This window comes from Heloderma suspectum, chromosome 16 (assembly GCF_057233095.1).
Source record: "Heloderma suspectum isolate Gila_16-S chromosome 16, 16-S_ref, whole genome shotgun sequence".
In the NCBI taxonomy this organism is placed as follows: Eukaryota; Metazoa; Chordata; class Lepidosauria; order Squamata; family Helodermatidae; genus Heloderma; species Heloderma suspectum.
The window spans coordinates 18,356,307-18,382,367 of NC_139473.1; the positions used below are offsets into that span (position 1 = coordinate 18,356,307).

The 26,061-nt window shown below is 48.0% G+C and overlaps 1 protein-coding gene across 6 annotated transcripts in view; it reads right to left on the bottom strand.

Annotated features, from left to right (window-relative positions):
- The window catches only part of ATP2A3 (ATPase sarcoplasmic/endoplasmic reticulum Ca2+ transporting 3), a 170,164-nt gene that overhangs the window by 89,555 nt on the left and 54,548 nt on the right, over nucleotides 1-26,061 (bottom strand). For 4 of the 6 annotated variants that reach the window (XM_084823057.1, XM_084823056.1, XM_084823061.1 and 1 more), the window contains exons 2-3: nucleotides 9,065-9,082; nucleotides 8,514-8,596 (exon numbers count right to left, since the gene is read on the bottom strand). In XM_084823057.1, coding sequence (XP_084679183.1) covers nucleotides 8,514-8,596; nucleotides 9,065-9,082 — 101 coding nt within the window. Of the gene's footprint in view, nucleotides 1-8,513; nucleotides 8,597-9,064; nucleotides 13,465-26,061 lie in introns of those variants that run through there. The other 2 variants (XM_084823062.1, XM_084823060.1) reach the window with 2 other exon arrangements.

Sequence of the window (26,061 nt, forward strand, 5' to 3'; positions counted from 1 at the left end):
AATAATAAAGTGCTGGCATTGCAACCCTGCATACGCCCCTGATCTCTGCTTGCAATTTAGCAAGGTAACGGGGAAGGTTTTTAGGGTGTGTTAGCATGACCCTGCTGATAAATAACCGTGTGTGTTTTTACATGTTTGAATGCAGTGGTGTCGCGCTTTCTTCTTGATGAGGCCAGATTTGGTGAAGTTGTTTTATGCAGCTCTCAATTTGGGCTGGTGGGGAGGGAAACCACACAGTTTCGTTTCATCATGTTATCATTTCTTTTACCGCTTTTAGAAATGGTTTGCTGAATTTGCATTTGCATTATATTACATGGGTTGAGGATTGGTGATTTATGCCCCACTGGGAACTTTAGTAGAAAAGCAGGATGCACATAATTTAAAATATTTGTTCTGGTTGTTGTTATTATTATTATTATTATTATTATTCCTTATTCCAAAAAGGCCCCCAAATTTAACCAAAGTTAAAATACAAAAACAAAAGTTTTATCAGAATAAAAATTAAAAGAGATGGGAGCGGAGTTCTGTGGTTTTCAGTGAGAGCAGCCCTACTCCCCCCACCCCCAAATTTGAGCACCAGTGTTTACCAATATTTTATGGTTTTGACTGACCATTGGCTGTGCACCAACGGCTCTGAAAAGGTAATCTGAAAATTTGGGGGGGGGGGGGTTAATGGCTTATTTAATTAAGTGGCAGGTGGTGATTCCTTTGCCCAAATTCCTCTGCCCAAGCACTTTTCCCAGGTGGGGGGCACAGCTGAGGGAAGAGGAGTGGTTAGATCCAAGCCTCCTCCGCAAATAGGAATTTCCTGTAGCCTCACCTCTGATACCAAGACAGACGCTTTAAAACAGCGGTTACCAAATGGAAATCTACTTAGTTCTCTATTATTTGTTGTTGTATTTTTACCCCCTCCCCTCCATCAGCTGAATTTTCCTTGGGAATATTCCTTGAGCAGCTGCAAAGCGTAATTTTCGTTCTTCGGGGGTGGGGGAAGCCAATTCAAGAAGGCAAAGGACCCTATTGAGTTAATGCTAAGCTTGGAAAAAGAAACGGACCGATTTGTACAGGCATGATTGAATTCCCACTGAGCTGGTACTGTTCTCTCTGTTTTCATTTTTATCGGATTAAGTAATTGATGTTAATAAGAAAACAAAGGGGGGGGAGGAGAAAGGAAACCCACCAGGACTAACAGCTCTTTTATTCAAAGTGTTATTATTTTGCAGTCTGGGAGGGGGAAAAGAACGTTAAGGATAATTGGATATTATCTCAGATTCAGTCTCACGGGGAAAAATGTTTCCCCGCACACACACACGATTTTACCCAGATATCTGAGAACATATTCATAGAATCATAGAATCATAGAATAGTAGGGTTGGAAGGGGCCTACAAGGCCATCGAGTCCAACCCCCTGCTCAATGCAGGAATCCAAGTCACAGCATCCCCGACAAATGGCTGTCCAGCCTCGTCTTGAAGGCCTCCAGTGTGGGAGAGACCACCACCTCCCCAGGTAATTGGTTCCATTGTCGTATTGCTCTGACACTCAGGAAGTTTTTCCTGATGTTCAGCCGGAATCTGGCTTCCTGTAACTTGAGCCCATTATTCCGTGTCCTGCACTCTGGGATGATCAAGAAGAGATCCTGGCCTTCTTCTCTGTGACAACCTTTCAAGTACTTGAAGAGTGCTATCATATCTCCCCTCAGTCTTCTCTTCTCAAGGCTAAACATGCCCAGTTCTTTCAGCCTCTCTTCATAGGGCTTTGTTTCCAGTCCCCTGATCATCTTTGTTGCCCTCCTCTGAACCCTCTCCAGTTTGTCTGCATCCTTCTTCAAGTGTGGTGCCCAGAACTGGACACAGTACTCCAGATGAGGCCTAACCAGTGCTGAGTAGAGGGGAACTAGTACTTCCCGGGATTTGGAAGCGATGCTTCTATTAATGCAGCCCAAAAGAGCATTGGCCTTTTTTGCAGCCACATCACATTGTTGGCTCATATTCAGCTTGTGATCGACAACAATTCCAAGATCCTTCTCGCTCGTAGTGTGGTTGAGCCACGTATCCCCCATCTTGTAACTGTGCATTTGGTTTCTTTTTCCTAGGTGCAGAACTTGGCATTTGTCCCTATTAAATGCCATTCTGTTGTTTTCTGCCCAGCGCTCCAGTCTATCCAGATCACTTTGAATTTTGTTTCTGTCTTCTAAAGTATTAGCTATCCCTCCCAATTTTGAGTCATCTGCAAATTTGATCAGCATTCCCTGCACCTCCTCCTCCAAGTCATTAATAAAAATGTTGAAGAGCACTGGGCCCAGGACTGAGCCCCGCGGTACCCTGCTCATTACCTCTCCCCAGCTTGAGAAGGTCCCATTGATAAGCACTCTTTGAGTCCGATTCTGTAGCCAACTGTGGATCCACCGGATCGTGGTTTCATCTAGCCCACTTCGAGCTAGTTTGCTCATCAGGATATCATGGGGCACTTTGTCGAAAGCTTTGCTGAAGTCGAGGTATATGATGTCTACAGCATTCCCATGGTCTACAAGGGAGGTTACTTGATCAAAAAATGAGATCAGATTTGTCTGGCAGGACTTGTTTTTGACAAATCCATGTTGGCTTCGATTGTGCTTCAATCAAATTCTTGATTGTGGAAAGCCTATCTACTTCCCCATAGCCTCATGGGTTACCAGAGATGCAAGCATCAGTAAAAAGGACACAAGGACATCCTTTTTGAGATGGGATGACAAGGACAACACATAGAATCATAGAATAGTAGGGTTGGAATGGGCCTACAAGGCCATCGAGTCCAACCCCCTGCTCAATGCAGGAATCCAAGTCAGGGCATCCCTGACAGATGGCTGTCCAGCCTCGTCTTGAATGCTTCCAGTGTGGGAGAGCCCACCACCTCCCTAGGTAATGGGTTCCATTGTTGTATTGCTCTGACAGTCAGGAAGTTTTTCCTGATGTTCAGCTGGAATCTGGCTTCCTGCAACTTGAGCCCATTATTCCGTGTCCTGCACTCTGGGATGATCAAGAAGAGATCCTGGCCTTCCTCTCTGGGACAACCTTTCAAGGACTTGAAGAGTGCTATCATATCTCCCCTCAGTCTTCTCTTCTCAAGGCTAAACATGCCCAGTTCTTTCAGTCTCTCTTCATAGGGCTTTGTTTCCAGTCCTCTGATCATCTTTGTTGCCCTTCTCTGAACCCTCTCCAGTACATGGCACATTGCATTCCAAATGCATTTCATTGTCAATCCCTTTCCTGTTTAATGTCTGTAATCAATACCATTTTTTTCTTCATCTACCGCTCCTCTTAAAAGTTGTTTACATCACTCCCTCTAACAGCAAACTCCGCTGGCGAGCAACAACAAAACAGGACCACTGAGAAACAAGAGGGAAGAATCAGCACCTTTGGGAGAACCTATGGGTTTGCAGAAGTACACAAAAAAATCTTGAGAAAAAAGACAGAAGGGGCACCCCCCCACCCGCAAACAGCCCAAGGTGTGAACATGCTCAGTGGCAAAGAATGCTGAGTATCTGTTCAGGGGGGCAGGGAAGAGAAAATGGAATGGAGCATTTTGGAAAAGGGCATGGATGACTGTCTGGCACTTCAGTGGATTGCCATAGCAAGCAGCTGCATACAGATCCAGGAGCCTCTGATACATTATTAGTGACGTAAGGAGGGTGACAATCAGAGGGGGGGGGAGAGAGAGAAACAGAGCCTTCTCAGTGGTGGTACCCCACTTGTGGAATTGCCTCTGCAGGGAGGCCAGCCTGATGCTAACACTGTTATCTTGTTGGTACCAGGAATATGGGTTTATTCTCTTAGGCTTTTAACATGTTGCTCTTTATTATATCTGATGCATAATTTTTGTGCTGAGCAGCCCAGCGCAGAGTGTCTGGGGCGTTGCTAGGCTGTGAGCCATGGGTTCTGCTCTGGATCGATTTCCCATGGCCCCAAGTATCCATTGGTGCCAAAAGAAAGGGTTTTTTTCCCCTTCCTCGGTTTGATTGCAATGCATAGGGACAATTTTCAAAGGGAATTGCACTAGAGGGGCGTGGGTAACCCCCTTCCCCGCATGCTGCAGCACCCCCCAACCCTCCCCCAGTAACACAATTAAACTTAGAAAAGATCTTCCTATTGGTGCCAATGGGAGGTTTCCCCTAAACTTAATTTCCATGCTGGGGGGGGGGAGAGAGGAAGAACTTTCAGGGGGTCTCAGTTGGTGAAGAAAGGGTTAATCCACCCTTCCCTGTGCACCGTGCCCCCCAACCCCCCCCCCCCGCATGGAACTTAAGCTTAAGTTAAGTCTTTTTTTGTCCTCTTGGCCTTGAACTTTCCTGTCTGCTGCGGTCTGCCTTGGAAGGTCTCTTTTTCCATTCGTAGCAGCCCCTCCTCTGATTCCACTCCTTGACCTTCTAATACGCTCACTGGCCCTTTTCCCTTCCTGCTTCTCCTTTCAGTACCTTCTGGTCTTTGTTCCTTGCCTGGTGCTCTTTCCAGCCCCTCCTCCTGCTTTGTCTTTCTTCTCCCATGCTGCTTCCAACATTCAGGCTTTCATCCTGGGCTTCTCTTCCTCCCTCTAATGCAGCATCATTGAGCCATTTAAAGCGTCCTGATTCCCTTTCCTTCTGTTTCCCTAGCCTGACCTGTGACTGGCTACTCCTGCTGGGCACCCCAGGAAACCCGAGGGCTTGTACGGTGACCCTTGGTGGCTCCTCACAGACCAGTACACCAGGAGAGCAACCAGGCGGGGAAGGCGGCCTGACCGTAACCAAGTCAAGGCACGTGTCACACCCCTTCCTCTTTATCCTGCCTCCATTGCCTGCCCCTTCCACTGTTGTCTTTTTTTAGTATTGACTGGAAGCCCCTTGGGGCAGGGACCTGTCACCTCATTCCTTGCAAAGTCCCATAGAATCATAGAATAGTAGGGTTGGAAGGGGCCTATAAGACCCTCGAGTCCAACCCCCTGCTCAATGCAGGAGTCCAAGTCAAGGCATCCCTGGCAGACGGCTGCCCAGCCTCATCTTGAATGCCTCCAGTGTGGGAGAGCCCACCACCTCCCCAGGGAATTGGTTCCATTGTCACATTGCTCTAACAGGCAGGACATTTTTCCTGATGTTCAGCCGGAATCTGGCATAATGAAGCTATGATGGTCAACAGGCCATGGTTAGTTATAGGTTGTTCAGGGCCTTCTCTTTGGAGGTTGATGTGAGAAGCAGCTTATCTGGACAGTGATAAATATGGATCCCTTGAAGGCAAAAGATGTGCTATAAGGGATGCCCATACTTTAATAGATGGGGATGGGCAAACGACTGATGTTTGAGAACTCCCGGACACTGGGAACATCGTCCTGGTTCTCATGTTGAACCCAAGTCTCATTAGCAATTCCTCCTCGTTCTGTGCAAATGGGAAAAGTGCGCGAATCAAGCAGCGATTGAGTGGGATATTTGCGCAAGTTCCCCAAAATTTGTGCAACTTTCCTCCATAGACTAAAGCAGGGCAGATTCAGTCCAAGGAGAAGATTTGCACAAATTAAGAAATTTGCATAACTCAAACTGGAAATGGGAATAACATGACTGCGAGCACATGTTAGATGGTTTGCAAATATTTTCAGCGGATTCATACTTGTGCTCACATTTGGAATTCTGAATGGGGCAATCTCACATGTTTTGCAAGCAAGGACAAAGCTCTCATACTTTCCTAGTAATACATTTGGTTGCTTCTACTATGGGAGATATGTAGGGATGCATGGATTGTATAAAATCCATTCTGTCTGTGTTTCTCAGATTGTCAGGCACCTTTCATTCCATCGTCTGCCCATCAAAGGAAATGGATTTTATTTTTACCCAATTTGCACAAATTTGCACGTGTGAAAATGTGAGAACTCCCCCAAAGGGCACATTTTCATGCTTAAGCCTATGGGGAAAACGGGCAATTTTGCCTGGTTTTTTTTTTACATTTTGCGTAATTTTTCTGACAAAATTTGCACAGAATTTGTGAAAGTTGGAAAAATGGTCTGAAAGTCCACGGAATCTGCCTGACAGAGGGAAAAGCTGGTCTGTTGCAGAATCTGTGGGTCAGATTCATGAAATCTGAACTCATTTGGATCCGCTGTGGATTTCTCCAACATCCTTAGACATAGTACTTTTAAAGCAAACATTTGGAAGCACCTGCCCCCCCCCCGACTTCTAGTAAGCACTTTGCATTTGAAGGAAATGTTGCAAGTTAATCAAATCAAGTGGGAGGGGCCATAGCTAAGCTGAGCAGCTGCTTTGCATGGAAAATGTCCCAGCTTTAATCCCCGGCGTCTCCTAGGAGGTCTGGGAAAGAATTCTGCCTGAAACCCTGGAGGGATTGTTTATCCTGCCAGTCAGTGTAAACAAGGCCAAGATGCATCAATGGTTTTATTCTGTATATGGCAGCTTCTATGGCCATATAGCAGAGATGGGAAACCTGCAGCCCTCCAAATTTTCTGAGCTTGCAGCTCCCATCACTCCCAATCACTGCTCATGCTAGCTGGGGCTGATGGGAGCTGTGGTTCAGCAACAGTTGGAGAACTGCAAGTTCTGACTCATGCCCTACAGTAAGCATGGGGAAACTCTTTCAATCCTGTGGGCCAAATTACATTTCGGCGAAGCTCTCTGGGGCCGCATTCCAAAGGTGGGCGGGCCAAAGGTAAAAGGGGCAGAGTCAAAATACCAGCCTATTTTAGCTTAATGCTTTCACTGCCATTAACTAAGCCTTAGGAGAGGCATTTCAACCTTTTGGAATGGGGAAAAATGTGTAAGAGCTGGAAAACCATCAAATGATCGTTGGTCAGGGGAAAGGGAGCATGGCCACATGGGGAACCTCAGAGGGCCCTACTGGGACCCTGGAGGGCGTGACGTTGCTCACTCCTGCTCTAAGGTATCGTGGAAGGCAAATCAGACACCTTTCCGATTTTTTTCGAAAAACTGAATTGAAAAGTCGAGGTTCCATTGAAGCTTATCAGCTTTTCTTGGCAAGCTTTAGACAGGCCAGTCCCTGCGTCTGCAATTAGTATACACTAGGAACGTATTTTGGTTACCACCCCAGAATTTGGCATTTGGAGAAATTCACTTCATTACTTTTTAAAGTGAGTTTCTAGTCCTTATGGCAAATTACATTGGCAGGGGTGACCACTAAAATTGCCAATGTCATACTGCCCCTATACAAATCTATGGTGCGACCACACTTGGAATACCAGGTACAGTTCTGGTCATGACACCTAAAAACAGATATTGTAGAGCTGGAAAAAGTGCAGAAAAAGACAACTAAAATGATCAAGGGGTTGGAGCATCTCCCCTATGAGAGAAGGTTACAACAGCTGGGATTGTTTAGCTTAGAAAAAAAGAGGAGTGAGGGGAGACATGATAGAGGTGCACAAAATTATGCATTTTTCTCCCTCTCTCAAAATACTAGAACCCGGGGTCATCTTATGAAGCTGAGTGGTGGGAGATTCAGGACAGATCAAAGGACAGACTTTTTCACACAGTGAGGAGTTAAACTATGGAATTCGCTACCACAGGATGTAGTGATGGCTGCCAATGTGGATGGCTTTCAAAGGGGGTTGCACAAATTCCTGGAGGAAAGGGCTATCAATGGCTAACGGTCCTGATGGCTCTGTGCTACCTCCAGTACCTATGTACCCCAGTTACTGGGGAACATGGGCGGGAGGGTGCTGTTGCACTCATGCCCTGATTGTGGGTTCTTGGTCGACAGCTGGTTGGCCACTGTGTGAACAGAACGCTGGACTAGATGGACCCTTGGTCTGATCCAGCAGGGCTCTTCCTATGTTCTTGAATTACAAAGAAGGACAATGCCTCAGAAAGCAGAGGGGTGGCAGTCTAAAAACTACTGGAGTTAGAAGGCAGAGCTACATCTCTTTGTTCCTCCCAGTGGGCAGGAATTATGCTTAACGTGCATTAACGTTGCATTAACGTGAATTATGTTGCGCTAGCGGAAACTAGGTTCTGAACTACTACGCACAAGAGAAGAATCCAACCAAAGTTAGGTTTGTGCAAGCATGGTTACGCACACAGTTTCGCATTATGCTTGTGCAACCCACTTGCACACAACTCTTGTGCCATGCATTGTGCAACTTGTTGCACAAGCTGTCGCACTTGTACAACCCGCATCATGATTGTGCAACCGGTGGCAGGAAGGACAGATTGGATGGAGCTCCGCTAGCACTCTTTGAGCTTGCGGAATGTCATTGCTGGATACTGCCCAATGTTTATTAACAGACACAGAATTAAATAGTTGAAATGGCAGAGCCAGGCAACTCCCCTAAATTTGCATAAATTATTCCACTCTCAGAATGGAGGTTATGTTCCTGCAGAATTGGGTTCTTGGGAGAGGTGGCAGGGTTAGCATGGAGCCCCCAGCTCCCTTAAAGAAAAAAGAGGCCCACCTTTCACCATCTGCTGCCCCCCCTCCCATAGCCAGCACGGGGCTCAAACCGTGACAGTATTAGCACACCACTCTGACCAACAGACCATACTTACAAATGAAATGAAGGCTGCCAAGAGAAGGATGCGCACCAGGAGATCTTCGAACTGCTCTAATATCAATTCCAGGAGCGACTTCCCTAGCAAGAGTAATAAAAAACAACAACCACCCTAGAATAATCGAAATACTCCAAGAACCCCACACAGTGACCATCAGCACCCACAGACCCTCCTGCCCCCACCCAGCACGGAATGAACTTAATATTGGAAAAAAAATGAGAAACTTGAGCAAAACGGAACTTTACTCATTTGTCCATCCTTACATAGTTTGATTACCCCCCCACACCCCGTTTTTATCCTCACAACATCCCTGTAAGGTTGGTTAGGCTAAGAGATAATGTCTTATTGTTAAGAGATTATAAGAGATAATGGCTTATAAGAGATAATGGCTTATAAGAGATAATGGCTGGCTCATGGTCCGCCACTAAGCCTCGTGGATGCGCAGAGATTTGAACTGGAGTTTTCTCTGCAGTGCATCTCAGAGTAGGCCCGCTCCCTCCCTACATAATGGTTCTTATGGATCAAGCTGGATAACATAGTCTACCTACCTTCTTCAGCAGGGAGTTCTTTAGGTTTCCAGTGGAGGGCCCCCAGAGAGGAGCCACGGAAAGGAGGAAGGAGAAAAAAAGAAATGGAAAGGTGAGTTATGGATTTGCGCAGGCACGCACGCACGCACCCCACCCAACCTCTCGCGGCATCAGCTGTGAGTAATCCTTGACATGCACAAGATCCTTTTCCTTATGTGTGGTATGGAGCAAGGAGGTTGCACCTGTTCCCGCTGCCTCTCCAGCACACCTGACCCACCCGGGGCGCCACTAGACATCCCGTGAGGGCGCAAACATTTGCCATGGGATCTCAGGCAGGCATGGGCAGATGCCAAGCTTACGGGAACAGCTTCGCTTTTGTTTGTATAAGAAGCCTGCGTGCCACCGATTGAAGCCACATGCAAAACCGTGGAAGGGGTGGAGCCAGATGCAAAACTGTGGCTCAGAGGGCGGAGCTAACTACCTACTGTATTCCCAGGAGCCCTACACGGGGATGACTTGCTTAAAGAAGTACCAGTCCATATCTAATTTCGTACAGATCAAGGATTCTAATGCCCTCAATTTAGCTTACTGCAGGGTGCTCCATGTGGAGCTGAAAAGTGTTCAGCTGGTGCAGAATGTGGCAGCGAAATTGCGCTCTGGTGTGTGCTGTTTAGACCATATTACACCAGTCTTATGCCAACTGCCCTGGCTTCTGATCTGTTTCTGGGCCCAATTCAAGGAGCTAGCGATCGCCTATACAGCCCTAGATGGCTTAGGGGCCAGGGTATCTGAAAGGCTGTTTCCCCCCAAATCAGCCCACCTGCAGGTTGAGATCATCTTTGGAGGCCCTGTTATATGTCCCAGCACCAAGAGAGGCTCCATTGGTGGGATCATGAGACAGGGCCTTTTTGGTGGAAGCACCCAGGTTATGGAATTCCCTCTAAAAGGGAATTTAGGCAGGCAGGGAAAACATTCTTAGTTCCACTGTGCTTTTAATGGTTTTTAGTAGAGGAGTGAAGGTTTTAACTCTGCTCTTTCCCCAACGTGGTGCCCGCCAGGTGTTTTGGACTTCAACTCTCATCAGCCCCAGCCAGCATGGTCAATGCTCAGGAATGCTGGGAGGTGTAGTCTGAAACATTTGGAGGGCACTAGGTCAAGGAAGGTCTGCTTTTAAGGTCTTAAGGCACAATCCTATGCATGATTAGACAGAAAAACGTCCTACCATCCTATGCATGTTGAGACTGGAAAAAAGTCCTACAATCCTATGCATGTTTAGACAGAAAAAGTCCTACCATCTTATGCATGTTTAGACAGAAAAAGTCCTACCATCTTATGGTAGGACAGAAAAAAGTCCTATCACCCTATGCATGTTTAGACAGAAAAAAGGCCTACAATCCTATGCATGTTTAGACAGAAAAAAGGCCTACAACTCCCAGCACACCTTAGCAGCCATGCTGGCTGGGGAATGCTGGGAGTTGTAGGCCTTTTTTCTGCCTAAGCATCCATAGGGTGGCACCCTTAGTTTTATGTGTGTTGTTATTAGTTGTTGCTATTGTGCATAACACAGCTGGAAGCCAGAAGCTCTTGCCAATCTGCTACGATCCATCCAGAGATCTATTCGTACATCCTGATCTGCCACCCCCGATCTAAGAGACTTTGCATCTGTGCCACGGGCCCTAGTGATGTGATTCCTCATTATTTATCATCAGCATGTCCACCTACACAGAGCTAACAATCAGTGCTTGCCCCTAGCTCGCTTCATGTTTGGAGTGCCAATTAAACTTATAGGAAATCATTTATGATATTTATATGGAGCTAAAAACAGACACCTTGCACAGCGGTTTACAGCATACAAACAGGTCAACGATCAAAACCAACGAAGGGCAGCAAACCGGAGTTTGAATCAGTCACAGTGGTTCAGCAAACGGCTTCAAAAGCGAGACGAAATCAGTTTTTTTGCTCATTTTCAGGAAAGCAGCCAGTGACAGGGCTCAGATGTACCGCAGCCTTCTTTAACCTGGTGCCCTCCTGATGTTTTGAACTCCAACTCCCATTAGCCCCAGGCAGCATGGCCAATTGGTTGCCCTGGCTGGCTGTATGCTTCCCAGCCCAATTCAAAGGGCTGGTTTTGACCTATAAAGCCCTACATGACTCAGGACCACAGTACCTGACAGACCGCCTCTCCCAGCATGAACCGACCCATACACTATGCTCTGCATCCAAGGCCCTCCAAGGCCCTGCATCCAGGGAGGCTCGGAGGGCAGCAACAAGGGAGAGGTCCTCCTCGGTGGTGGCCCCCCATTTGTGGAATAATCTCCCTTACAAAGCCTGCCTGGCGTCAACATTGTCATCTTTTCAGCGCCAGGTTGAAACTGCCCTCTTCTCTCAGGCATTTGGCAGCGTATAATGAGTCTCTGGCTGATGGTTTTTGTTTTAGATATATGTTGCTGTTGTTGTTGTTTGTGTTATTTGTTCTGTGTTATTACGTGAATGGTTTTATATTTTATGTAATGTATTTTAATGGTTTTTAATTTTTGTGAACCGCCCAGAGACCTTCGGCTATGAGGTGGTATAGAAATATAATAAATGAATGAAATGCTGGGAGTTGTAGTCCAAAACATCTAGAGGGTACAGATTGGGGAAGGGTGGTATATAGGAAGCTGCCTTATGTGGAGTCAGACCCTTGGTCCATCTAGCCCAGTACTGTTGACACTGACCGGCAGCAGCAGCTGTCCAGAATGTCAGCTGTATCTGGCGATGGCAGGGGTTGAACTTGGCATCCTCCACAGGCAAAGAATCTGATCTAGCACTGAGCTAGGCTCAGCTCACACCTGCAGTCACCAGCCAGTGTTGGCTCTAGGTTTTCAGTTAAAACGAAAATCAAGTTTCTAGCCCCTGGTGTGAAGGTATGCTCAGACTTGGGTAGAACACAGGCCTTATAGAACACAGGATGCTCTGACTCGGATTCCTGCATTGAGCAGTGGGTTGGACTCGATGGCCTTGTAGGCCCCTTCCAACCCCACTATTCTATGATTCTATAATTATACAGAGCCAGATCATTGGTCTACCATGTAACCCAGTATTGTCCGCACTGACTGGCAGTGGCTCTCCAGGGCTCTCCACGGTCTCAGACAGGGGTCTTTCTCAGCCCTCTGTGGAGATGGCCAAGGACTGAACCTGGGACCTTCTGAATGCACTATGCTCCTTTCCCATAAGGAGTGAGTGCACCTCACACAGGAAAGCATTCTCCATTATTAAGGCAACTACCGAGAAGGCCATGAACCTAGCAGACGCCACTCTAGTATCACACAACAGAATTCTGAATGTGTCCTCAAAACAAACAAGCCATCAAACAGACATAGACTTTTTTCTTGCAAGGGGGAAGCCATGGGTTGGCCACCAGAAACACACTTCCTCCTCTACTGTCCCTTCATGTGCACCATTTCCCTTCTCCATTTCATGGTAACCACCAGGGGCCTTGCTAGGCCTGGGCCCTGAGGGAGCCCTGGCCCTGAATCTATTTCCTTGGGCCCCGGATCTGTTCCCCAGAGCCCTGGGTGTCCATTAATACCAATGGAAGATTTTTTTTCTGAGCTTAATTAGCATCCGGGGGGGGGGGGTGATTTCCGGGGGGGGTCCCAGCTGAAAAGGGTTAATTCTCCCCTCCCCGTATGCTGTGCTCTCCCAATCCGCTCAATTCTCCCCTCCTGCATAACCCCCCCCCTTCCACTGGTGCCAATGGGAGCTTTTCCTTGAAGCTTAACTGCATGGCGCGGGGGCAATTTTCCTGCAGGGGGGAAAGAGAGAGAAGTGGCAAATGAATGATAATGGAAGAGGAACTACCGAATTGGGATGAACTGGGGTGGGATGCAAATTAAAGTGTCTATTTTATTTCCGGTGATTTGGATGAGAAATTAATTGGCTAACTTTGCCTTCTGTGAAATTCAAATGACGCCTAGTAGTTATTTCCAAATTTGCCTATATAGATATAAATTAGCACATGCAGGTTTTATGCAGATTTCTGTCCCATGGGCCTGGGCTTTGAATCTTTTAAGTGCCTCGCAACACCCCTGGGAACCACAGTCAGTTTCAGAAACCGTGGCTTGAGACGGCTTTCTAATACGTTCGGAAGCGAACTATGACAAAGAACATAAGAGAAGAAGATGAGCCCTACTGGATCAGACCAACGCCCATCTAGTCTGGCTTCCTGTTTCCCATAGTGGCCAAACAGATGCCTCTGGAAAACCCACAAGCAGGACAGGAGGGGAATAGCCCTTTCCTGCTGTTGTTCCCCAGCAACTGGTATTCAAAAGCATACTGCCTCCAATGCAGGACATCAAGGGATGGACACATCTACCTTGGTCTTGACAAGATGGTCTGTGTCTTGAGGTCAACCTTGTTCCGTCCCATTTCTACACAAGCTTTAAAAAATAAAAATCCTTATAAAAACCCGTATCCTTTTAATTTATTTTATTATTTATTTATTACATTTCTATACCACCCAATAGCCGAAGCTCTCTGGGTGGTTCAGAAAAATTAAAACCACACTGTACAGCATAAAAACAATATAAAATATAAAAGCTTAAAACTACAGTATAAAAGTACAACCAGAATAAAACCTAGCAGCAATGCAGAGATTTAAAATACAGTAACAAATGTAAAACAGCAGAGCTAAAAGACTAAAATACTGGGAGAATAAAAAGGTGTCACCGAAAGGAGTACAATGTAGGCCCCAGGCAAACCTCTCTTGGGAGCATATTCCACAGCTGGGGTGCCACAGCAGAAAAGGCCCTCTCCCTGGTAGCTCCCCACCTCACTTCCTTTGGCAGGGGCTGACGGAGAAGGACCACTGAAGATGATCTTAGGGTCTGGGCATATGGGAGGAGCCGATCCTTCCAATAACCTGGCCCCAAGCCATTTAGGGCTTTGAATGTTAATACCTGCACATTTTTCCTGAAAACATCCCTTAAAGTACATGCTTTTTGTTTGTATTTTTAAGTGTACACATCTCCCAGCATCACAACCAACTTGTAAGGCAGGCCAGTAGCCAGGGCCGGCCCAACTATCAGACACAGTGAGGCGGCCACCACCTTGGGTAGCGGATGCTGAGACAGGCAGTTGAGGAACAGCGGCAAGATGTTGGAGGATAGCTAGCTCACTGCCCCCTCAGATACCGAGGAAGATGCGGTCCCTTACAGCTGAAGTAAGATTCAACGACCAGTCCGGTTGGCTTCTGTACATGGAATGTGTTTTCAACATGCACCTAAAATCAAGGGTCGGCACATATCTAATTTTTGGGAAGATGATTCCACAGAGTGGGCGCCACTATGCTAAATGCGCTGCTCCAAACAACTGCAGATTGGGCCTCTGCAGCATGTGACACCGCCAGGAGCCCCCCACCCCATAAACACACCACAATGACCTCAAGAACCAATGGGTCTATAGGGAAGAAGGCGGTGTCTCAGGTAACCAGGCCCCAACTTGTTTAGGGCTTCACATACTAGCAACAATACTCCGCTTTGATATAATTTTAAATCATTTTTGGCCACTATTGGATTGATGGATGGATGGATTGATTTCTATACCGCCCAATAGCTCTCTGGACAGTTCAAAATAATTAAAAACATAAAATACATCAGTTTTGCACTAAATTTGTCACTGGCATTTAACGCCCCCCCTGCTCTTTCTTGTTTCACGCTGATGTTTGCAAACTGCTTTAGAAAGCTAAGAGAGCGCACCGCAATTTCCCTACAGGTAGAGGGGAAGCGGGGGGCACCAGCTAATTTTTGCTGCTGCTCCCGGCCCGATCGCTGAACTCCCCACTCAGCCACTTGCAAACACCGAAGAAGATTCCGGCTCATCCATATGAAATATTTTAAGTAAATAAGCGGTGCTCGAAAGTGACGTTGGGTATTTGCGCAAACATAATGTCGCAGAGGACGGGGGTGAGAACGGGTTCAGGTTTAGGAGTCCGTCTGACTACTTGTTAGGTGGCTGCAAGGTCTGTGTGGAGCTCCCCCACATGGCGAACCACTGAACTGCAAGTGGTGGCCTTCTTGGTGAAGACCCCTCTGGCCCTGGATTGACTCCACCCACTCAGGGTGGTCATTGGCTCTTCCTGGACAGGAAGGAGTATAAGAATCCTAGAATCATAGAACAGTAGTTGGGTTGGAAGGGGCCTACAAGACCCTCGAGTCCAACCCCCTGCTCAGTGCAGGAATCCAAGTTGGAGCATCCCTGACAGGCGGCTGTCCAGCCTCATCTTGAATGCCTCCAGTATGGGAGAGCCCACCGCCTCCCTAGGGAATGGGTTCCATTGTCGTATCGCTCTAACAGTCAGGAAGTTTTTCCTGATGTTCAGCTGGAATCTGGCTTCCTGTCACTTGAGCCCATTCTTCCGTGTCCTGCACTCTGGGATGATCGAGAAGAGATCCTGGCCTTCCTCTCCGGAACAACCTTGCAAGGACTTGAAGAGCACTATCCTATCTCCCCTCAGTCTTCTCCAGGCTCAACATGCCCAGTTCTTTCAGTCTCTCCTCGTAGGGCTTTGTTTCCAGTCCCCTGATCATCTTCGTTGCCCTCCTCTGAACCCTCTCCAGCTTGTCTGCATCTTTCCTAAAGTGTGGCGCCCAGAACTGGCCACAGTACTCCAGACGAGGCCCAACCAGGGCAGAGTAGAGGGGAACCAGTACTTCCTGGGATTTGGAAGCGATGCTTCTCTTAAAGAGGGCTTCCAGTTCCCGCTGAACCTCGCTCAAGCCCCAAGAACTTCCCGAGTTCTGGTGTGTTGCTATATCTTTGGCTGTTCTTTGGTCCTGGCGTGCTCAAGGTTCTGGGGGGCCCTCGGGCAGACACCCGCTAAGGGCGCCTTCCCTCAATGAGTCTACACCTTTTCACTGCCATTTCATCAGCTGCTGCTGCTCCCTTTCCTCAGCCTCGCTCCCACTTGCTTGTTTGACAGGCAGAAAGCCAGTCAGCAAAGGGGGCCACGGCATCTCCTGCTCCTCCTTCCCACCACCATGTTGTCTGGGCCACAGCGAGAGGTGGGTGAGCAAGCAGGTTGCGACGGTGAAGAGGAGGGGCTCCTGTCAGTGGCCCCCTGCTAGAGCGTGGGACCTCAGCAAGGGCCTGGCCGTGCCGACCCCCGACCTGTTGCTCCTCTTGGCTTGCTTCTCAGCTCTCCCTCTCGGTTTGTCCTTTGGTTCTAACTTGCTCTGCAGTCCCAACTGCCGGCTTGGCCCATGGTTCCTGGCTCTGGGCTGAACCTCAGACTGCAGCGAGGAGCCCGGGCCTAGTAGCACAAACAGGCCACCCCAGTCTCAGAGCAAAGGACCGCTGATGACTTCTGAGCCAGGAGGAAGGAGGGTGTAAGCGTACTTTAAGGATTCCCGATTAATTGGATGATTGCAAATTCCAGTACAAAATGACCTAATGCTCACCTCTTTGGACTGGACCTTAGCAGGACCGGCCCAAGACATTTTTCTGCCTGAAGTGAAGGACAAGATGGCGCCCTCTTCAATCCCATGTATAAAAGCCAACTGGGGTGGAAGTAGAATCTTCATTTATTTATTTTCATTTCTATATCGACCAACAGCCAAAGCTCTCTAGCCAGTTCCCCCCAAATTACAACCCCTAAAATACAACACGATAAAAACATAATCTAGAATCTTAACATACAAGCATGTAAAACAGCTAAAGACAATTAACAGTACAAGATCAAGACCCAAGAAGGCAACTGACGCTAAAAACCCAATAATATACCGTCAGATGCCTGGGAGTAGAGGAAACTCTTAACCTGGAGCTAAAAGGATGACAATGTTGGTGCCAGGAGGACCTCGCTGGGAAGAGCATTCCATAATCAGGGGCCACCACCAAGAAGGTCCTGTCCCGTGTTGCCATCCTCTAAACCTCCCTTGGAAGAGGCACTCGGAGGAAGTCCTCAGATGCTGACTGTAGTATATTTGTAGGGAGAGACACTCAGTCTGGTATTGTAGTCCCAAGCTGTGTAAGGCTTTATAGGTCAAGACCAGCACATCTTAGGACAAGACCATCTTAGTACATCATGTGCTGGTCAAGACCACCACATCTTAAGACAAGACCATCAAGACCATCTTGGTACAACACTGGCAATGGAACAATGGCCTCCATCTCATCCAAGGAAGGCAGGATAGCCTAGTGGGTGCAAGGCAAGCTGTGTGACCCACACAGATCTGTCCTCCAACTCTTTGCCGCTACATGCTGCCCCTTAGCATCCACTGTCTGAGGCAGCTGCCTCACTCCACCTAACAATAGGGCCGGCCCTGGAACTTGAGATATCTACCAGATAACGCACGACTCCGAATGGAGAAATGCAGTTCTCGACAATGTACGTGTTGAGGTACTTAATTTGAGAGAAAACGCACACATTTAGATAGGTATTTTCAGAGACCATACCCTTTTTTAAATGCATATTTCAAACATATATCTTCAGAGTAATGCGGAAACAGAACAGAATGGAATTCTGGGTCAAAAAAACACATGGACGTGATACAGGCCGAAGATCAACAGCTTTCCCAATCCCTAACTTCTTAAAAAACGGCAATGAATAGTTCATATAAACAACTGAATCATATTTGGGGGGGGAGCACCCCCCCCCAGCCTCCATCAAGCTGCTCACTTTCGCTCTATTTGTTAAAAAAAAGTTGATTAACATTCACCGAATTAATCCACATTTCGTAGCCGGGCTCTGAAGTGACTCACAACTGCAGAGGACACTAGAGGATGACCAGCGAAGGAAAGCCTACGGAAGGGGAGAGCGTCATCGCAGACAAGCTGCATTTTCACGTTCTGTGGAGGTAGCGGGCGAGCGAGCGAGCAACGCAGAGCATGATGAGGACGTGACCAATCCAGGGGCAGACACACAGTAGATATTTACAGCATTTACAGTATACTTACTCAGAAGTAAGCCCCACTGCATCTAATGTGGTTCACTCCCTAGGAAGGCCTTTCGGATTACACCCAGGGTCTTTGCTAGACTCTTAAAAGGGGACCACTCTTCCCACTTCGGGGGGGGGCACAGTGCACAGGGAGGGGAGGGTTAATCCCCCTCCCCAGGAAATCTGTCAATTAAGCTTAGGGGAAAAAACTCCTATTGGCTCTGGGGAAAAGATCCGGGGCTTGAATACACCCTATCATGGAGAGTTGGCTTTCCTGAGAAAGGCCCTGAACACGCTTCAGTCCCAGATGTGCAAGAGAACTTGGGACGTTTTGCTTGCGGCAGGGGAAAAATGACTCCCCGACCGAGAACTCCCATCTTCTCCTACCAGGAAAGCCAATGAAGGGCTGGAGGAGTTCGATCTTTCAACAACATAGGAGGAGGACAGGAAGCTATCTTATACAAAGTCAGATCCTTGTTCCGTCTAGCCCAGTATTGTCAAAACTGGCTGCCAGCATCTCTCTGGGATTTCTGGCATGAGCCTTTTCCAGCCCTCCCCGGAGATGCCAAGGATTGAATCTGGGACCTTCTCCATGTGGAGGACGTGCTCGACCACTGAGCTACAGCCCTTCACTTAAAAGTAAAGTAAGAGTCCAGTCATCAGTGTTCTGAATAAAAGAGCTATTTTGAACAAAACCAAAAGAAGCTGCTTTGTTGTGAAACATTTATGTCGCCATGCAGATTATGATAATTTATTATTATTGCCGTCGTCATCAACACGGTGACAGAAACATTCCAGAACACAGCAACTTCATTGTCGCTTATTATATTTGTTTAGGGTGCAATCCTACTGGGATAGTCGGCCGCCTCCAAACCCGGAGGCGGCTGACTATCCAATGCAGGGCGGGCAGAGCATGGAGGGCCCCTCTCCTCTGCGTTCCAGCCACCCTGCATTTGCGGCTAGACAGCTGATTTTGGCTGTCTAGCTGGGGATGTTGGGGCGGAGGGAGGTGGCTGCTGCACGACACATAGGAAGTGTCATAATGATGCTTCTGCGATCCCCTCCCTGCCCCTAGGAAAGCCCCCTTTGCGCCCACTCCACACTGTGGTTACAAGAACCATGAGGCAATGTGGGAGGCGGTGGGGAGCGCAGTGTCTGGGAACCAAGCTCAGAGCCCTGACTCAGAGCTCAGTTCCCAGTGAAAGATCCTGTCTAGCAGCCACAGGATTGCTCTCTCATTGTATTACACGTTGATAATTTGTTGTTGTTGTTAACATCAAGAACACGGGAAGCTGCTTCATACTTACTCAGATTAGCGGTCCATCTACTTCCACATTGTCTACAACACAGGTGCAGAACCTCTTGCAGCCCGAAGGCCAAATTCCATTTCGGGGCAACTCTCGGGGGCCGCAGGGATGGGTGGGGCCACAGGCAAAGGGGCAGAGCCAACACATTAAAAATTCCAGTCTACTGTAGCTTGAAGCTGTTCCTGCCAGTAGCTAAGGCGTAGGAGAGGCATTTCAACCTTTAAGAATGGGAGGGAAAGCAAGCAACCCCCCCAAACGATTAGCCAGTGAGAGGAAATGGGGTCGGGCCAGGTGAAGGGGGCGTGGCCAACTGGGGAACACCAGACGGCCAGATTTGGGTCCTGCATGCCTCGATTAGACCTTGCAACCCTGGTAAGACACTTTGATCTTAACTTCCACATTGTCTACAACAGGGGTGCAGAACCTCTTGCAGCCCGAAGGCCAAATTCCATTTCGGAGCAGCTCTCGGGGGCCGCAGGGATGGGTGGGGCAGAGCCAACACAATTAAAACACATTTTTTAATTAAAACACAATTTTTAATGTGTTGGCAGAGCCAACACATTAAAAATTCCAGTCTACTGTATTGTCAGGGCATTGTAAATTAAATAAATGCAGCTTACGTGACTGCAAATATGTCCTTCTTTGTTTTTGTTCATTAAACAGATCCTCCCGCACCTCCCTTTTGTCTCAATGTTATCCGACAAAGAGTGCCTTAACTTGGAGGAAAGTGGTAAAATTTGTTCCAGGGATGCATAGGTTAAGTCTCTCCGAGATTAATCGGGAGGGGGGTCACCTGCGGAACTGGAACTCCAACTGCAGTTGCTATTTGCCCAGCACTGACATTTCAGCCGCTGCCAATTCAAACAAACATCCTCTTGCGCAGAGAAGTCCTCAGCCTGCAAGAAACCCCACGGCAGGCAGGTGACGGAGAAGTGAGACAGCTTGCCAGTAAGTCAAACTGCACTGGAGTGCCCTGCGGGAATTATATACATGGAAGGAGCAATCTTACCAGGATAGGTGGCCACCTCCGAACTCGGGGGGCGACCGCCTATCCAACGCAGGGCCGGAGAAGCACGGAGGGGGTCGTCCCTTCCGCACTTCTCCTGCCCTGCATTTGCAGCTAGACAGCCAATTTTGGCTGTTTAGCTGCAGGAAGTTGGAGTGGGGGAAGCAGCGGCCAGATGACGTGTTGGATGCATCGTAGAGGCATTCTGAGCTCCCCGCCCTGGCACGCCCCCAGGAGCACCCTGTTTTCGCCGCTCCGTGCTTCTCTTCCGAGCATGGGGCCGTTCCGTGCTACCTACGAGGCAGCATGGGAGGGGGTGAAGGTCGGTTCTCAGGGAACCGGCCTATCCTATGGCCATCTAGCCGCTGACTAGTGGCCACAGGTTTGCGCCCTACGAATAGAGTTACTTGCAAAAAGCATTACTTTGGTTAGTCATAAAGACACATCTTGACCACAGAAAGTTCAACTGAATCCCCATCCCTGCTCTCTAGGTTAGGAGTGGAGGAGAAATTCATTTCATTCGCATTTTAATTTAACCTCATTTTGCATCTTTGAACCATTACGCAAATTGAGACTCAGCCATCCTTCAAACTTTGCACTCCTCCACATTTTGCAAAGAAGTTCTCCAATCAAAAATCGCTTACGACAACGCATATGGTAGTGAAAATGTTTGAAAATGCATTACATGAGGAAAATGAGGGCTGATGTGATGTAACTAGTGTTGGGCCGGGACATGGGAGATCCGGGTTCTAGTCCCAACTCAGCCGCGAAGATCACTGGGTAACTTTGAGCCAGTCACTGACTCTCAGCCTAGCCTCCCTCAAAGGGTTGTTGCGAGGATAAAATGGAGAGGAGGACAACCGTGTAAGCCGCCTTGGGTTCCTTGCAAAAGGAGAAAAGGTGGAATATAAATGTAACAAATAAATAAAATTGGTTGCAAAAAATCTGTATATGAGAGAAGAATGCATAGGAAAACGCATTTATTAGAAGTGCATAAAAATACTTACGAATTTTCATGTAAGCTTAAAAAAAAAAACCCTCAAAATTTGGTCACGAACCAGAACTTGAGAAATTCTCAAAGTTTGAGATGAACAGAATTTAAGATTGGAAAAAGGAGAAGCCAAGAGAAACTAAACTTCATCCATCTCTCTCTCTGGTATATAGATTTCACCTGACATCCATAAGTACTAGAAACATGGTTAATTTGTTTCTTTAATGATTGCTGATGCTCTCAGGCTGGAACTAAACATTTGGTGGTCAACCTAAGTAGGGATGTTGGATAAATCCTCCATGAGGATAAATCCCCCGAAGTCCACGGAGGAATGGATCTCTTACCTGTACCTCCAAGAGGAATCCTCGCTGGCCGGATCCTCCCCGCCGGTGGGCTCCAGAGAGGATTGACTGAGGACGCAAATGGCATCGTGGACGCCATTTGTGGCTGCAGTTACTCTGGCCCACCAGCGTTACGGCAACGGCAGCCGTATCGCTGGCACTTCAGAGCCCGCTGGTGGACTTGCTGCAGACTTGCTGCAGAGCGGAGCCGGCTGGCAAGGATTCCAAGGGGGAGGGATGGATCGCCTCCCCCCCCCCCGCGGATGCAAGGTAAGGGGGTTTCGTACACCCCTAAACACAGGTCTAGAAACGACATGGTGTCACTTCTCCTGTGCAAAGCGGCACAGGGGAAGAGGGGTACGTATTCTTTTATTTCCCAGAGTCCAGGGCCAAACTTGTATATATCTGTCGCACGCTACAACACAGTGCATTATTTAACAATGGAACTCGGTACCACAAGATGTACACCTGTGGTGTGCTACAACACAGCGCATTGTTAAACTATGGAACTCGCTGCCACAGGATGTAGTGATGGCCACCCATTTGGACGGCTTTAAAAGGGGGTTGGAAAAATTCATGGAGGAGAAGGCTAGCAATGGCTACTAGTCCTGATGGCTATGTGCTACCTCCTATATCAGAGGCGGTATGCCTCTGTGCACCCGTTGCTGGGGACCAGGGTGGGAGGGTGCTGTTGCTCTCATGTTCTGCTTGTGGGTTTTCCACAGGCAGCTGTTTGGCCACTATGTGAACAGAACTCTGGACGAGATGGACCTTGGTCTGTTCCAGTAGGGCTCTTATATTCTTATAATGCACAGCTGGAAGCATAGGGAGGAGTAGCGCACTGGAAAACCAAGAGTTATGGAGAGCCTGTCTACGGCTCCCTGAAACTGCTGGCTGAAAAGTGAAATGGAGCAGGGACCGAATGGTATGAATCTGCCCTTCACTGCTTGCAAAAGGGGGGGGGGGTTAAAAGTGGGTGGGGGGCTACAGTCTTTCCCGAACATTTAGGTACCTCTCTTGCAAACTGCAAATCAAAATGTAGCAGGAAGAAGAGAAACTGTCAAAGACAAAGAACAGAAGTCCCCAGCAGGTACCATTTTGGGGACACTGCTTCTTGTCGAGATGCTTTTGAAAAATAAATTGTTATTTTAAGCAGCTACATTTTTTTCAACCCACACGTCGAGGCAAGAGGCCACGTCTCTCACACACACACACACACACACACACTAGGGACAGGTATCTGTCATGTGTCAGCCACAGTTGACAGCTTAACACAAAATGTCAAGCCGCCAATTCTTCCTTCAGTTTTCCGTTCACAACTTCCTTCGAAGGAATGTTCATCTTTTTTTTCTTCTTCTTTGTACACATGACTGTTTATTTTTTTAAGGGTTTAGCCCCCCCAAAAAAGTCCTGCGACTCCCAGCATTCCCCAGCCAGCTGTACTGGCTGCGGAATGCTGGGCGGTATAGGGCTTTTTCTCTCTAAACATGCATAGGACTGCTTTCTGTCTAGACATGCATAGGATTGTAGGACTGTTTTCTGTCTAAACATGCATAGGATTGCACCTTAAGGGCGCAACCTTATCGAGATAGGCGGCCACCCCCGAACTCAGAGGCGACTGCCTATCCAAAGCAGAGCAGGAGAAGCAAAGAAGGGATCATTCCTTCCGCGCTCCTCCTGCCCTGCATTTTTGGCTAGACAGCCGATTGTGACTGTCTAGCCACGGGAGAAGGGAGCGGGGAAGGAGGATGCTGTACGACACATCGTACAGGCAGTTCCTCCCTCCCTGCCCCAGAACACCCCCAGCCACAGCCCTTTTTGGCCACTCTGCGCTCCTCTTGAGAGCACGGAGGATGGGGCTGTTCCGTGCTGCCTCCAAGGCAGCGTGGAAGTGGGGGGAGTTCGGTTCTCCGGGAACTGACCCCCGAGTGCGGGCTCCAAGGTCGGTTCCCAGAAAACAAGATATCCTATGGCCGTCTAGCCACTGCCTAGCGGCCATAGGATCGCTCCCTCCACGTTCTAATGTTTTACTGTTTTAAGGTTTAATAGTTTTAAATTGCTGGGCATAACTTTGATGGCTTTTTAGTAAATAAGGCGGTATATTCATCAACATCAACATCGTAATAATTTTATTTGCTGCTCTTCTTTTAATGTTACTTAATATTGCTGTTTTTTGTTTGAAAAGCTTGTAATTTTATTGTGTTGTTGGGTTACCAATTGGTTTGTACGTTATCTTGGGGGGGGGGCTCTAAATGGTGGGATAGAAATCTATGAATGAATAGAAAAGATGGGTTTACGAATGGGGGCGCTATTTGGGGTTTCAGGAAGAGGAGGACAAAGTCGTTTTGGTGGGGGCATTGCTTTGGACAGCAATGCTTGAAGGCCCAGTCCTGGATATATGTCACAAAATGTCACAAAATCAGATGTCACAAAAGCAACATGTTTTGGGAGTTGCTCTTTTACTGTATCTCATACAAACCCGATATACAGGCGCTCCTCAGGAATGATCACATGTGGGATGAAATTTGGGGCAGGGGACGGTGTTTCCCCCACCCACTACCTAAATGGTGCTTCCAGTTACCACAGTAGAATAAGTATCTTATAACTGTTTGCTGTGGGAATTAATTTCACTTTTGAATTGCAAAAGCCTTGGCCCCGCTTGTATATTCATAAAACCATAGACTTGGAGCGTCCCTCGGAGATCATCTAGTCCCACCCCCTGCTCAGTGCAAGCTCTGCAACACAAGATGAAGCTGCAGCGCCCCTGACAAATGGCCACCCAGCCTCTGCTTGAACATCTCCAAGTGAAGGAAAACCCACAACCTCCTGAGGCACTCGGTTCCACCATAGAACAGCTCTTGCTGTTAGGACGTTTCTACTAATATTTAGCCAAACTCTGCTTCTCTGCAATTTCCACTCCCTGGTTCCAATAGTCCTATAGGAAGGTTTCTGTTTGAGTGGTCTATTATTTGAACCTTGGTGAAAGCATCTTCAAAATCTGAATCAAAATAGTTTTTCTGAATGACAAGGGTACAACAAGAAATCCGGAGTTGATTTAAAGTAATGCTGGAGCCCTGAGAAATGATGTGGAACAGAAATTCTCATAAATGGGCCGTGGCTCAGTGGTGGAGCACCTGCCTTGCATGCCTAAGGTCCCAGGTTCGATCCCCGCCATCTCCAGGTAGGGGCGTACAGATGGTGTAAAATCCGTCCCATCTGTGTTGTGCGGATTGTCAGGAACCTTTCATTCCATCATCCGCCCATCAATGGGATTGGATTTTTTTGTTTCCAAATCTGCGCAAATCTGCAGTTGCGCAAAATGCAAATCCATGTGTGTGAAAATGTGCAAATTCCCCCCAAAATGCAAATTTTCACGGTTTAGCCTATGGAGGGAATGCACATTTTTGGGTGTTTTCCAAAAAATTGTGTGCACTTTCCTATGGCGAAATGTAGGCAAAATTCAGGAAAGTTAGAAAAACGTCCTGCAAGGCCATGGAATCCACCTGACACGTGGGAAGCCAGTCCACTGTGGAATCGGTGGGTCGGATTCATGAAATCTGAACTCATTTAGTTCTGTTGCAGATTTCTCCAACATCCCTATTTCCAGGTAGGGCTAGGAAAGAACCCTGCCTGAAACCCTGGAGAGCGCCTGCTGCCAGTCAGTATCGACAATATTGGGTTAGATGGACCCAGGGTCTGTCTCAGTAGAAGGCAGCTTCCAATGTTCCTGTTTCAATCAGTCCTTTATTCACGACCATGAGGACTAGAAGCTTGCTTTATTTTTAGAGGAAAGGCTGTAGTTCAGTGGTAGAGCCCCTGCTTTTCATCCAGAAAGGCTCCAGTTCCATCCCCAGCAGCATCTCCAGGTAGGGATGGGAAAACAACTGCCTGAAACCCTGGAGAGCTGCTGCCAGTCAGTGTTGACAAGACTGGGCTAGATGGACCAAGCACCTGACTCAGTCTAAGCCAGCTTCCTACGCTCCTATGAAACTCGTTCTGCCACAGGAAATGGCAGCCCCCTGTCACTTCCCCACCTCCCTGATCTGGGGGACAGGGTTCCTGAAGGATTGTCTTCTGCTGTTGGCACCTGCCTACCTCTGAAGAAGACCTTGACAAGCTCTGTTCTTCAGAAGTGAGATGGGCTTCCCTGTGGTGGCCCCCACCATGTGGGGGAAGGAGCGTTTGCCAAGCAGGGCCGGCCCTACCATTAGGCACAGTGAGGCAACTCCCTCAGGCAGCAGCTGTGGAGGGGTGAGAGGTGGACCCACAGCCGGCCCTGTGCCTTCTGCCCTCAGGTGCATGGAGGATGCCACACCATTGGCACCATCTTGTCCTTCACCTCAGGGAGCAAAATGTCGCCAAGCACCTTCTCCGACATCCTTTCGATCAGGGGTGCAGAGCCTCTTTCTGCCTGAGGGCAGGAAGCATTCTGGGAGAAGCTGTGAGGGGGGGGCACAT